General features: G+C 43.1%; 1 protein-coding gene across 1 annotated transcript in view; it reads left to right on the top strand.

Annotated features, from left to right (window-relative positions):
* Positions 1 to 12,984, top strand: part of PITX1 (paired like homeodomain 1) — a 37,348-nt gene extending 24,364 nt beyond the window's left edge. The window contains exons 3-4 of the mRNA XM_081939608.1: positions 2,278 to 2,483; positions 12,097 to 12,984. Coding sequence (XP_081795734.1) covers positions 2,278 to 2,483; positions 12,097 to 12,630 — 740 coding nt within the window. The 3' untranslated portion in view covers positions 12,631 to 12,984. The remainder of the gene's footprint in view (positions 1 to 2,277; positions 2,484 to 12,096) is intronic.
* Positions 12,985 to 14,192: the final 1,208 nt, after the last annotated feature.

Here is a 14,192-nt window from a genome sequence, read left to right as displayed (position 1 = left end):
AAATTAAGCCATTGAGCTCCTCGCTCTTTTCAATAAGAAAGGCAAAGCACTTTTGTAATCCGCTGAAATCAGGGGAACATAAGGGGCTTATTTTTGGATGGATCCTGTCTGCAGATTGACTTTTCAATATGAAAAGGATGTACAAATATTAATGTGGGAGGGTGTCGGTCTGTTTAAGCATATAAATATAGTAGATAATAAGGCGACTTTCTTAAATGTCTGTAGAGGGAGGAAGAAAAAGATAATACTCTCTAAAAATCCCTCTCACTTTCCAGAAATACACGGCGGAGACCCACAATTCCTTTACTACACACTTTAATCGGAGTCATGCATTTTATTTTAAGCAGGCTATTAAAGAAAGCAATCAACGTGGATTATTAGCCAGGTCAACTGCAGATCCCTCCCCAGAATCTTCTGTGTAGTTTCAATTACAATATATTCAAACTGCAAATTTGATACACATCCACAAGTTTCCAATACTCTTTTGAAATACTTTCATAATATCAATTTAGAAATTTATGGCATATCTAGAATCATGTGAAGATGAATGACTGTTGCTTCCATCTCTCCACCACATTGCAGCCTGAATTACTTCAGTGACTGTTGCACAAGCAATTTAATTATAAGTATTTGGACCAAGAAGACCCTCCCTTAATCAACTCAGGAAGTATTTCCAGGTTCATTAGACTAATTAGAATTTATGGACTACAAATTGACCAATTGGAATATAATTTAGTTATCAAAGTATTAGCATAAAGAGACATTTAGCTGAATTGCTGAGGTGTTCAATTGAATGCAAAGTCTTTTCCAAAGTGGTGGCTTCCCTTGAATTCAGCCACACTTTCTTCAGTAGGCATGGATCTAGGCCTTAGAATGGTAGAATTATCCTTTTTGTGTTGACTCCTGATCACTGGGTGGGCAGGTCCCTGCAGTTTCTTGGCAAGATTTGGAAAGTGGTTTTCCATGGCCTCCTTCCTAGGACCGAGAGGGATTAACTGACCCAAGGTCACTCAGCTGGCTTCGTGCCCAAGACAAGACTAGAGCTCACCATTTCCTGGTTTCCAGTCTATATCAAACTGACTGAGATAGAAGACTGTCTCAGAAGAATACCCTTATGTTCTCCAGATATTCACTTCAGTTCCACAAATAATAAATTGCATTCATATTCTTAACTATATCTCATCCCTCCAAAGCATAGTGGGAGAACCCTTCAGTCCATTTAACCTGTGGGTATATGCTGGGAACTAATGTGAATTAGTTTGCATCTGGAAACTGCCATGCATTTTTAAAATAGGAGCGCCCTCACATTTCTTGCACTGAAGCCTATAAAACTTGGGGCTTGAGTGAATCCCGATTTCTTCCCTCTCCAATGTACCTGAATGGTTAGATCGAAGGAACGACCATGCCAATTGACGTGCCGCTTCAAACTTGTACAAACCTTTATGCTTTCTAGAGAAGTTTGTGTACAAATGCGATTTTTGTATTTTTGAACAGAGATAAATCCAAATTTGCAAACTATCTCAATAGTTCAAACTATCTCAATAGTTCAAACAAAAATGTTTTCTTAATGTTATGTCATTTTAATTAAATATAAAAAAGGATCCTTGAAAACTCATCCTGAAAGTAGAAATTCCAAATTCCCAAGGTATAGAGCTGCTCCTGTCCTTTTCTTCCCACTCCTTCAGTTTAGGGGGAGGGGGAGGGGGGCTGGAGTTGTTGTCTAAGTGGTTATATCACCCCTGGGAGAATTGTGTATCCTATCTTTTGTAAATTTAAGTCCTCAGCATAAAAGAAAAATGCCCCAAGACAATCAAAATGCGCAGCGAACTGCTTGCTTTTTGAGAGAACAAATGTAGATTTGTAAATGAAACTTTTCATTTTCATCCGGATTTTTCTATTACACATAAAAGCATAATTTTTAACTTTTTTTTCCTCTCCTGTGTTTCATAGCTTATTTTCTAGCTTTCTGAGTCTTCTATGAAGAACAGCACAGGTCATTTCTGACCCTTGTTTCTGTAGTTTGTAGTGACAAACCCTTCGGTTCTCCAAACTTTTTGAAACAGAGGAGCGGTGTATAATTTACGAGAGGTTTGGGTTACAGACTTTCGTATTAGTCAGCTTGTTTGCGGGGGGGGGGCGGTTGCTCGGGCTGTCTTGGGTTAAAAGGCCTGGCGGGAGTCCTTTGATTTTTCTTTGCAATACTCCTATTAATCGCACCCCAACCGATCCTGATTGTGGCCTCGATCTCCTCGGCCCTCTTTCCTTCTCTTTTTGTAGAAAAGGAGCCAAGCGGCGCGCAGAAAAGCGAGGAAGGGAGCGCCGACGACCCGGCGAAGAAGAAGAAACAGAGGCGCCAAAGGACTCATTTTACCAGCCAGCAACTGCAGGAACTGGAGGCCACTTTCCAGAGGAACCGCTACCCGGACATGAGCATGAGGGAGGAGATCGCGGTGTGGACCAACCTCACGGAGCCCAGAGTCAGGGTGAGCCACCTCCGCGGTCGCCTCTCCAAAACTTTCCGTCCTCTCCCCCTCCCTCTTGCCCGCTGTTTGCAGACCACGCAAAGGTCCCTCCTTAGAGCTTATCGTTTCCCCGCAGTCCTCAGCAGCCTTTCCCGGGTTGAGCGGGCCTTGCCTGGGAGTGAGCCCATCCCGTTCCACTGAGCAACCCCTGAGTAAGCTGGGTCTCGGAACCAGGAAAGCCAGGAGGGAAATTTGGAGGGAGCCAAAGAGCTCCAAAGCTTAATTGCAGCCGTTTTCCTCCGTCCGTAGAAGGTTCGGAACGCGTGAAGGGCAAAGAGCCCCGCGCGGGAAGGACATGGGCGCTGAGGCGGTCCGCGGACTCGATCTTTGCACGCGAGCGGAAGTCTTTGCAGGCCTCTCCTTTGCAGCAGCGGAGCTAAGAGCCGCTGTGCCGTGTTTGAAGGGGGCCGGAGGGACCCCAGGCCTGATGGAGGCCTGATCAGGGAAAGCGTATAGGCCGCATAACTTCTCCCTCGCTTTGCAGACACCGCTTTGCAAAGCAAGTTCTCAGTTCTGGAAAATCCCACAGAAGGAAACAAAACCAACAAGTATGTGAGCAAAACTAAGGGGTAACACACAGACAGACGCACACACCCCGCTTGGCAACATGCATATTACCAGGCCTCCATTAGGGCGCAAGCAAGAGCGTATTGAATTGCTGCCTAAATTCGGGCGTCTCCCCGTATTTTATTGGAAGAATCTCATGTCGTGGAGGTTTGCTTAACAACCAGAGTCTCCCAAGTGTGACTCTGTCTGAAGCCACTTTCTTTGAATTAAGCTCAAGGACTACCGATGCCTCCCCGTTGCTTTCCAGTACATAAATGTATACAGAAAAGACTGCAAAGCTGGGAGCTACTTTAAATACACACACACCCCGAATTAAATCCAGGTTTAAGCTCTGTTTAGAGGCGAGCCGCTGAAATCAGTAAACCGAGCTGTCTGTCCACACAAGCTAAATCTCCTTGATTTCTCTGGGTGTCCTTTCTTAAATAGGATTATTTCTTGATTACTTGTTGGATGCTTTATTATTTGTTGGGTCCAACTCTTTGGACGCTCATTAAAAAGATCCGTCAAAGGAAGGGACGCTCAACACGTGCTCCTAAACCTCGGCCGCGCAATTCCGTGGAGGGGTCAGTCCTAAGTGCCGCTGTCTCTTCAAAGCGGACCTTCGGCAGAACTGAGCGGCGCATCCAAACCGGTCTTAAATTTTTCTCCGGAGAATTCCTCTAAGCTCCCCCACCTCCAGCAGTTTTCAAAAGCCTGGGGATAAACGGATCTTGGACGGCAATCTTAATTGCAATTCCTGATAGGAAAAGATGCGTTTTTTCAAATGGCTTGAAATGCAATCTTCCCTGCCTTCCCTCTATCTTGAAGGGAACGCCTTGCTAAGAAAACACTAACAGAGTCACCCAAGCCTTTTTGCTTATTTATTTATTTGGTGGCCTGGGAAAAGCAGGATTTGCCCCAAATAGACAAAACTTGCCCAAGATTTACTGTTTCCTCTGGGTTGATTATAAATGCAGCCATTTCATAACAACAGCCATTCTAGTTCATCTTGGGGTGGAAGGAAAGAGGATGCAAGCCTCCTGGGTGGATGGGCTTTGTGAGTGCGCTCTTTTTCACTGGAAGGTTGTTGTTAAGGAAGTCATGTCTGACCCATCGCCCCATCATAAACCCATAGACGATGTTCCTCCAGGCCTTCCTGACCTCTACCCTTCTCTGAAGTCCATTCAAGCTCACTCCTACTGCTTTAGTGACTCCATCCAGCCACCTCATTCCTGTCATCCCCTTCTTTTTTTGCCCTCAATCTTTCCCAGCATTAGGCTCTTCTCCAATGAGTCCTTCTCATTAGGTTGCCAAAGTATTTGAGTTTCATCTTCAGGATCTGGCCTTCTAAAGAGCAGTCAGAGTTGACCTCTTCTAGGACTGACGGGGTTTGATCGCCTTGCAGTCCAAGGGACTCCCAGGAGTCTTCTGCAGCACCAGAGTTCAAAGGCCTCAATTCTTTTGCTCAATTCTTTGGTGCTTCGCAGGAAGTGGAAATGTGTAAAATCCCCAGATTCCCCATCCCCCAAAGCCGGGTGAAGGATGAAACTGTTTTGGTCCCATTTCTTACTTCTGGAAACTGACAAGGAAGCTTTGGGAAAGCGAATGTGTTTCTCCCCTGATTTCTATAGCCTTTGATATCTTTCTATTGGTTCTGACTATAAACGGTAAATTTCGGGAGAAGCGTGAATAGGAAAAGGTTAAATAAACAGCTATGTGTGAGCCAGAGGTAAATGGGCCAGGTTACATGAAAACGGTCAGCAAGAACTAGAAAAAGCCCAAAATTCCCATCATGACTGAAGGGTTGACCCCTCAATGGAGCTATAATAGCAAGGCTTTAACTTTTGAACCCCAGACAAGGCCAATAGTGTAGCTGTAAAACAAATGCAAGTATTGGGGTTGATTTGACAGGCAGAGTCAGTCCCCACCCACCCACCCACCCACCCACGCCTCTCTCTCTCTCTCTCTCTCTCTCTCTCTCTCTCACACACACACACACACACACACACACACACACACACTGGGCAGTTATCCAGCCACTTCTAAGCACTTTAGCAGATGTCCTCTGAGGTCAGTAGGGCTTAATTTCAAAAGAATTGTACCTAGTTCTGGAATGAAAAAAAAATCAGTGAGCAGGTTAAGTTGCAATCTTATTCATGGTGACACTGAATAGTAATCCCATGTTAAATGAGAATTTTACACTACAGAGTAGCAATCAGTGAGCCTTTAACAGCATACATTGTAAAGGCAGGAACAGACAAATTCCATTACAATCACAGAAAAGCTGGTCATACATGTATAAGCAGGTTTCTGCAACATGCTTCATTAAACTCCATTTCTATGAAATGGAATGTTTTGTTCACATCTAATCATTCGGATTTGTGTATTGCTGTTGTGCAAATGCATGCGACAGTGAATAATACAATAAAACACAATTTGCTGTGTCTGAGATGGATATAAACTTGATAATTTGGGCAGAATTGTGCCCTATAATGGAAGTAAATCATTTTAGGTATGTTGTTTTCAGAGAGCTGTATTAATTTATCTATCTGTACAAGTGTAAGAACTGCACCAATTGTTTAAAAATAACCAAGAAAGATTAATTAAATAAAAATAATATGGGGGGGGGAGGAGAGACAGGTATTTGGAATGATATTTAGCTACTTCTTAACAATGATACACTGAACATTTTAATACTAACAGTCAGTTATTATATATGAATTTTTGTCCCCCCTCAATTCATGCCAAGATGAATTATACAAAGATACATCACTGCAATGCAATGGAGTGGTGTATACTTGTATTTGAACAATTGCTGGGTAATAGGTTTTGTTAAAATCAATAGACCCTCCAAATAATAGACAAGGGAAAGATTAAATTCATCAGAGATGGGATTATTTGAGATTCCAAAATCAGCTAAGGGCTTCTAGATAGACATGGCTGCTTGAGCTGATTGTCAGGGATTTCCTGCCTTCAATGGCAGGAATTGCTTGAGTTTGTTTCAAGGGGTCCAGTGTCAGAAATAACCTGCAAGACAAACAGGATTGACATTTTATTAGTCATTCTCTTTGCTTGTTTTGTATGCTGGATTCTTGGTTTATTGGTTTTGGGTCTCCTTCCCTCAACGTCATAGTTTGCTTTATGCTTTCAGGAGGGTGAATGAATCCTACGCTCCTGAAGGTGTGGGTGTATTTAATTCCTATTGAGTTGATGAATGCGGCAGTCCTTGATTTTATAGGTTCTAAAATGGAGATTACCCTAAAGGTATGACAATATTCCAGAGATAAAAAGTTATTGAGGATTCCCAATAATTTATTGGGCCCCACAGGGAAAAAGATCTACTGAAGTGTTATCCAAGGTCAGCCTAGTGTTAGCTTTTTTATATATACCATAGATCTTATTAGATTTGAAAGGAAATCAGAGCTTTATCAAGTCCACTAAGATTGTTGTTCACATCTATTTAAAATCGATATATGATCCTCACATTTCACCCCCAAATGGGATCTACCGAAACTTAGCTTTGCCAAGAAGGCCTCTTCAACCCACCCACCCCCAAATGCTAGCAGGAAAACAGAGACTTAAGTGGCTTTAGGCATCAGGCTGCAGGGAAATCAAGAGGCTCCTCATTATTATCATCTGCAAAGTAGAACCTTAGCTTATTCCTGTGTCTTTCAAGATCCACCAAGTTCCATAAAGTTTTTCTCTTCCTGAAAAAGACAACCTTGGCTTTCAATCCTGCAGCTGCTTACTGGGAGGAAATTAGTGGGAACTCAGGATCTGCCCAGCACTTTCCTGAAACTTTGAGGACAGAAGTCGTATCAAAGCAGTTCTTCATTACCTCTATTCTATGTATCTTCTTTTCTGCACTGTTTCTGTACCTTGAAGTCAGCAGAGAAATCTGAAACGCTAAGTTTAGCTTTATATTTCAGCTGATTAGTTATGCTGCCTTAAAGGAAAAATAGTAAACTATCAGATCATTTCAAAGCCTAAATTAATTCCTCTTTTAACATAGCCTTAGGGCTGCCCCTTAATGAAGCATTTTGAAAATTGCCTGGAAAAGTGCTTTTGTGATAAAAGATGGGGTGGGTGGGAGGGACGACTTAGTATGCTGAAAGAAATTTTACGTACATTGAAAGTCAAAAAAATTAAAAGCACACTTCTAATCACATTTGCTCTCAAGATAAGTAAGAAATTCCCATTCGGAGTACATCCCTAGAGATACACTTCCACAAAGACTGCAGCAATGTGCATTTTGGGGTTAATTTTGGCACAATTCAGCCAAAGTTTATATAATAAAGTGCAACTGATGTCTTTTGGCCCATTCTGTCCATCCCCAAATTATTCCGCATATGATCTAATTAATTGCTACAGAACTAAAATCCTGCTGTGTATATTTTGTTTTTTCACTGACGTGCCATGATGCCTAATGAGTTTGCACTGTAAGGAAGGAGCACTTCATACAAAGTTATTGACCCTAAGCATTTAATGTGGAGGCCGGACTTGGCTTCAGTAGGGAAGGATTGCTTCCAAATTAAAGTAGGATGTTAGATATCTTCAAGCAGAAGGGTAGGCATCCATCTGGTTGAGATTCTTTAATTTAGATTTCCCCACCAAGAGGTTCAATCCAATAGTCCACATTCCCTCCTTCAGCCCCTCCCCCATTGTTTATAAAGTAGGGGAAAACCAATAAATTACTCCATTTCCTTCCAAATCTTAGCTCAAACTCTTCTGTAGTTGTATTTTTCTGAAACTTTAATTCAGCCAAATATGCTAAGAGGACTTTGTTTGAAAATATCTAGAGGCAGCATTAAAATGTTTAGCCTCAGTTTTGGGAAATCCCTAATGTCTGGAAGTACTTTCCTAGAAGTACATTTCAAGCTGCTTTTTGGCTTTTTCCACATTTTTTTCCTCTAGGTCTAGCAGTTTCAGCTAATTCTTCCTCCCCAGCTCCTCCTCTTGATCTTTCTTGTTGAAACTTGCATTTTTGCTTTCGTTTGGTTAAACCTTTCCCCAAACTAGCAAGCATGTTTGACCTGCAAAGAACTTTCTAAAACAGGGGACAGAATAGGTCTTCAGAATCCTGTGAGCGTAGTCTGGCCTTAGTTGGGTTTAGGAATTACATAGCCAATTAAATAGCTCTTGCTTTGTTTTTGAGAGCCGATTTGGTGTTGTGTTTAAGGCAACAGACTAGATACTGGATGGTCATGAATTCTAGTCCTGCCTTAGACAGAAAACCCACCGAGTCACTTTGCACCAGTCACTTCCTCTCAGCCTTAGGAAGGGCAAACTACCTCTCAAAAACTTTGCCAAAGAAACTTCAGGGACTTGTCCAGTGAGTTTCTGAGAACTGGATATGATTCAATAGAGGAAGGGGGGAGTTGCACTGTAGTCCCTGCAGAATTACAGGGCCACTGCTTTGTTTTTGAAAGTGTCTTTAGGGGGGAAAAAGCAGTTAGATTCCCAGTTTGGCTGGTTTTTGCTCTTAAGATACTTTTTTGCACCTACTTGCCTTAGTTGGTAGCCAACTCCTATCAAAATCCTAATCTACCAGTAATGCAGGCAGTTCCACTGGCCACATTTCTCCCAGGAATCGCGTAGCTAAGGCCTACTGCTCTTAGAAGAGGTGGAACCACTGCGATTGCGACTGTGTCCTGCCTCAGGTTATGAATGAAATACTCTTCAGGGGGGGTTGAATCCCTGGATTTTTCATGAAAACAAATTGAAAGCCTTTCCTAAAAGATTATTTTCCCAAAGATTGCATCAGCTTCTCTCCTGTCTTAGACCTCCCTTCCCCCAGGGCATCTGATTCCCTTTTTCTAGCAGCAGAACTGTAAATATTGAACATTCCGTGTAAAAGAAGATGCCACTTTGCTGCTGTGCTTACCTTTGGGATACTTGTCCTATCCATTTCTAATTTCCAGAAGTAAGGAATTTTTGTTTGTTTGTTTTTTAAGTTGGATAAAGCCACCACGATCAGTCTGAGAACAGCAATTTGGGCAAGAGGTCTGGCCAGAAAGTGGTTAATGGGAGGGAAACAAGTAAATGAAATCCAGAGGTCTTGAACGAGAAACAAAGGAGATGCCAAGTCAAGGCAGCAATCTGTAAGCAGGAATTTCTCAAGGCCCCAATCGCAAAATGAAAAGGCCATCTCCAGAGAGAAATGCCACTTATTCATCTAACTAAATGCTATCTGGGACAGTCTTTATCTGCTTTGGAGATAAAAGGGCAACTATTGAAAATATTGCTAAGATGTCTTTTTCCAGGGCAGCCTGTCTTTAAGGTGAGAATTTCTTTCATGGCAAGTTGCTTTTCATGATGGCAAGTTGTTTTTCAAGACTGGAACATTTTATCCCCCCTTTAAAAACTATCCTCTTAAAAGTATTAATTCTTATTAATATCAACATTAAAATATATCCCTTTGTTTTCAATCACACAGGACCAGGCATGTATAAGCTGTGATGGCAGCAAATAACCCAAATAGGCAATTAGAATGATTTGCAGTCTTTCTTACTAGTGCAAAAGTGCAGATTTCTCATAGCTTACAATTAAAAAGTTCCAGAATGTTGCATAGGATGAGGCTAAAAAAAAAAGGAAGATCGGTACCTTTTTCCTATTGACTCCCCAAAAGCAGACTGAAATATTAATTAATATGCCTGTTTAATGTATTGAGTAATGAATAAGTTAATGCATTTTTTTATTATATGTCAATCACTTTGAACTGATTGCAACCAGAGTTTTGCTTATAGCTCTCTCAGCCCAATCCACTTCACAGGGTTGTTGTTGTGGGGGAAATAAAAGGAGGATGTTTTGAATATGTTTGCCACTTTGAGTTTATCGTAAAAATAATAAAGGCGGGAAATAAACAGATAAATGGATAGATAGATAAATAAATAAATAGCTGCTCCAGAAAGAGTAAAATCTGGACTTTAAGATATCCAGTAATAAATAAACTGATCAGAGATGTTGAGCAACAATCCCTTGTTGCTACAGGACCTTTTAGGAGAAAGCATCAGAGGGGTGAGTTGGCTGAAGAGACAATAGAAATCTAGACCCAAGCAAAGAATGGTGCAACAGAATACAAAATCAATGTAACAAACTTATCCCTTATGTTTACACCAGTCCACCTATCCTTTAAATCCCCATCTCTATGGATAAATTTTTTTAAGGTAATCTAGCATATCAATAGACATTTTCAGGTAAGCTTTACACACCAAACCTAATTTAAATCTCAAGGGGCTGAACCCCAGAATGTATTTTCAGTCCTAGATCTTAATTTACATGAGAACAAAGATGCCCAGAATGGCCTTAGATTAGCTACATTGCCTTACATTAGCAGAACCAACTTTGTGTATGGTAAAAAGAGAAAGAATGTCTATTCAACAGATATGCAATTTAGTTTGGCACCTTTTCTTTCAGAAAGAAAAATAATGCTGAACAACTTTTCCATTAGGTTCCCTTCCCTTCCAAATGATTGTACCATATTCAGTTTTGACAAAAGATCCAGCAGTGGATTCCTTAACTAGCCAACCGAGACATCTCTGAATCATGTAGATCGTAGATCTGGAATTGCTAGCCCCTGGGCTAGTGGGCAGCCATGGAATCTTGAGAACTGGGGGCAAAGAATACTGTCTTTGTTTACTCTTCCCCAAAGCCTCCTTCAAAAGATTGTCTTTTTCTTGAGCAGCATTTCCAAATGGGCTGCAGCTGCTGACCATTTATATTTTGTATACAGATAGGAGACGCATTCTTAGAAATTAAGGCATACTGGAGATGGACAATTTACTTTGCAAAATGCCAGCTGTCAATGTGATGATTGATTTTTAGTGACCACATAGATAGATTTTCTCCAGTGATCTATCCCCAACCTCGTCCTTCGGCTCTTCCTAGTGTATAGTATTCTTTGCTACTAGAACAGACTCTAACCACCTTGAAGCTAGCTATCCTCTTCTTCTTTTTCTTAATTAGATTAAAGTAACAATAATTAAAACTAAAGAGGAAGTGTGACTGTGCCATTGGCTGTGTGGGCCCTTTGGAGCCCACAATGCCATGATGGCCCCCCCAGTTCTGGTTGGAATCTTTAATCAGATTATTAATTGAGGGATTGCTCTCTGTTTCTTGCCATAATGCCTAGGCAAATTTCAAGTTCACAGGAACCTTGTTTTTCTTGGAACCCTTCACTGTGTCATGAAAGTGTGCCATTTGAACATAGAAATTCCCATTTCGTGACTTTGCTCTATGTGTCTGAGCTTGAAGGGATCTCCCAAATCTCCCTGCACCCACGAAAATGCAGCCCTGATCACTCAAAGCTTTATTGATTTCAACACTGCAATTTAGGGCAGGTGGGTACAAAAACAACCACACACAAAAATGTCCAACAACCATAGCAAATGATTTCCCAGCATTTTTATCTTGCGTACTATAGGAAAGGTAAAATCTCCCTCAACATCACTCCACTGGTGAATCAGATAGTTTCCTTACCAATATTACTGCACTGAAATTATTTGCCTTTGCCTTCTGAATCTAGGAGGTTTTTCCAACTTCCCAGTCTGGCCCACTCAGTAGTCTTGAAATATCCTTATAGAGTGGGATGTCATTTCCAAGAACTAAGCAGCCTTGCTTAGCTTCCTTAGGTCCTCCAGATTGCATAATGGCTTTGTCGGAGCTGAAATGACAAGGTGTCTGTTCCAGTAAGGCTTCCTACCTTAGATGTCCTCAGGTTGTGTTCTAATAGACAGACACTTTTCAGGATGATGGGGCAGGGCAGGGACCACCTTGAAGAAATACTCACACTAAGCTTGCTAAGTTTCACCTGGAAGGGACTGCAGGGTGGACCGTGGGCGGGCTCCCCCCTCCCCCCTCCTCTTTTACCTTAGGCAGACAGGTGCTCATTTTAGGCAGGCACCCCCCACCACCACACACACACCATTAACGTCTGCGTCGCGAGCGGGCGCAAGCGCAGTGTCTGCAGTTTCTAAGCCTCCGGGCCCCATTTTTTTTGTGTGTCTTTTCTCGCCCCTTTCCCCCTCAGGTCTGGTTTAAGAACCGTCGCGCGAAGTGGCGGAAGCGGGAACGCAACCAGCAGATGGACCTTTGCAAGAACGGCTACGTGCCGCAGTTCAGCGGCCTGATGCAGCCTTACGAGGACGTCTATCCGGGCTACCCGTCCAACTACTGGCACGCCAAGAGCCTGGCGCCGGCGCCGCTCTCCTCCAAGAGCTTCACGTTCTTCAACTCCATGAGCCCGCTGTCGTCGGCCCAGTCCATGTTCTCGGCGCCCAGCACGCTGCCCTCCATGAGCATGCCTTCCTCCATGGGGCCTTCGGCCGTGCCCGGCGTGGCCAACTCCGGCCTCAACAACCTGAGCGGCTCGTCCCTCAACACGGCCATGTCGACCCCCGCCTGCCCCTACGGCCCCCCGGGCTCCCCTTACAGCGTCTACAGGGACACTTGCAACTCCAGCTTGGCCAGCCTGAGGCTGAAGTCCAAGCAGCACTCGAACTTCGGCTACGGCAGCCTGCAGAGCCCCGGCTCCACTCTCAACGCCTGCCAGTACAACAGCTGACCAGCCTTGTCCGCCTCCTGACAAGGGACCGCGGCTGCGCTCGGGCAGGGAAACGCGCCGGAGGAGGAATGGGGAAGAGCGGGCAGACGGACGGACGGAGGAGCCGTGGCTGGGGAGGAGGGAGAAAGAGAGAGAGAGAGGGACGGGCCCGGTCGGACCTAAAACACAGGGATGAGTTGCAATGTTTTTTTTTTTTTTTCTCCTCTGGATGATGCGGGTTTTGTATGCGTGTTTACTTGAACTTGCACAGGACTTTCCTTCCTAACAATCGTCCACTTTATACGACCAGAAGATGCGGTAACGATGGAGGCGCGCGCGCGTGTGTGTGTGTGTGTGTGTGCGCGCATGGGGGAAGGGGGGGCAGAGGGATGGAACAGTGACGTTGCTGAGGAGCTCCGAGCGCCCTTCGGGGAGGAAAGGAGGCGTGGCTCCGGGTTCGCCCCTTTCGGGCTGGGCGCGGAGGGGGAGGGGTCGCCGGTGCAAAGCGGAAGGACGGAATCCTCCGAGCCAACGCCGCAGCCGCGGGGCGAACCGTCTTCTCCGAGGCGCTCTATTTATCTTCGCTTTTCCCCTTGCGCTTCGCGGTTCTCCAGTGCGTTTGACTCTCGACGGGATTTTGTTTCTCAAGCTGGAAGCGTCTTTCGGGGGGATCCTACCGTCCCCAGCAATTCGCGGATGAAAAGGTTCCTTTTCCTACCTCTTCGTTCTCTACCGAGCCTGCAGTACGGAATCCCTCTAGCCTCTCTTCACACAAAAAAGGACCTTTTATAGAGACCCTCCCCACTTCTTTGCTTTCAGAGTCTTAACCCTGATAATCAAATTATCGTCTGTCCTTATTTAAAGGAGTTTTTTTTATTTAAAAATTAAAAAAGGAAAGGATTCTCGTAGAGAATCATAGGGGAAATTATTAAGAAAGAAAGAAAAAAGACAGAAAAGGAGTGTTGGAAAATACTGCATCTTAAATAAAGGAGAGGAAGTGACCTCATGGATGGGTAAAATAAATTTGGGATGGGGGATTAAATTACTTTGTTTCTCCAGCTTTGGATTTAGATGAATCAATACAAGGAACCCAAACAAGAAATCTTTAAAAAAAAAGTTATGTGTTAAGTGTAGATAATACTTAAAAGGATTTTTTTGTTGGAAATTTTTAAAAAAATATGAAAATGATAAATATGATCTTTAAATATTAATACGCATACAAAACACATATGAAGTTTTCTCGCAGACATACTTGTTGCTTCTTCCTGTTGATACTTATTACCTGTAGATGACAAAGAAACATAATATAAAATGCACAAGGTACTTCTTTCCCAGTGTATCCCCACCTGTGGTAACCATTACGCTGGATGTTTCATTAATGCTGTTGTGGAGGATGCAGTATATATATTGTTTTATAAGTTATGTTTTCGTGATTTTTTTTGAAAATTAAGAGCATGGGAATAAAAAAAACTTCTGGAACCTCTTTGTCTTCCTTTATAGTTACATTGCTGTCTAGATCACCCTTCCTCAATTTAGGACTCAACAGATGTGTTCAGATTATAATTCCTATCATCCACAGCCTA

The sequence above is a fragment of the Natrix helvetica genome (assembly GCF_964273705.1).
Source record: "Natrix helvetica genome assembly, chromosome: 1".
NCBI classification, from domain to species: Eukaryota; Metazoa; Chordata; class Lepidosauria; order Squamata; family Natricidae; genus Natrix; species Natrix helvetica.
This window is presented reverse-complemented; position numbering and strand designations above follow the sequence as displayed.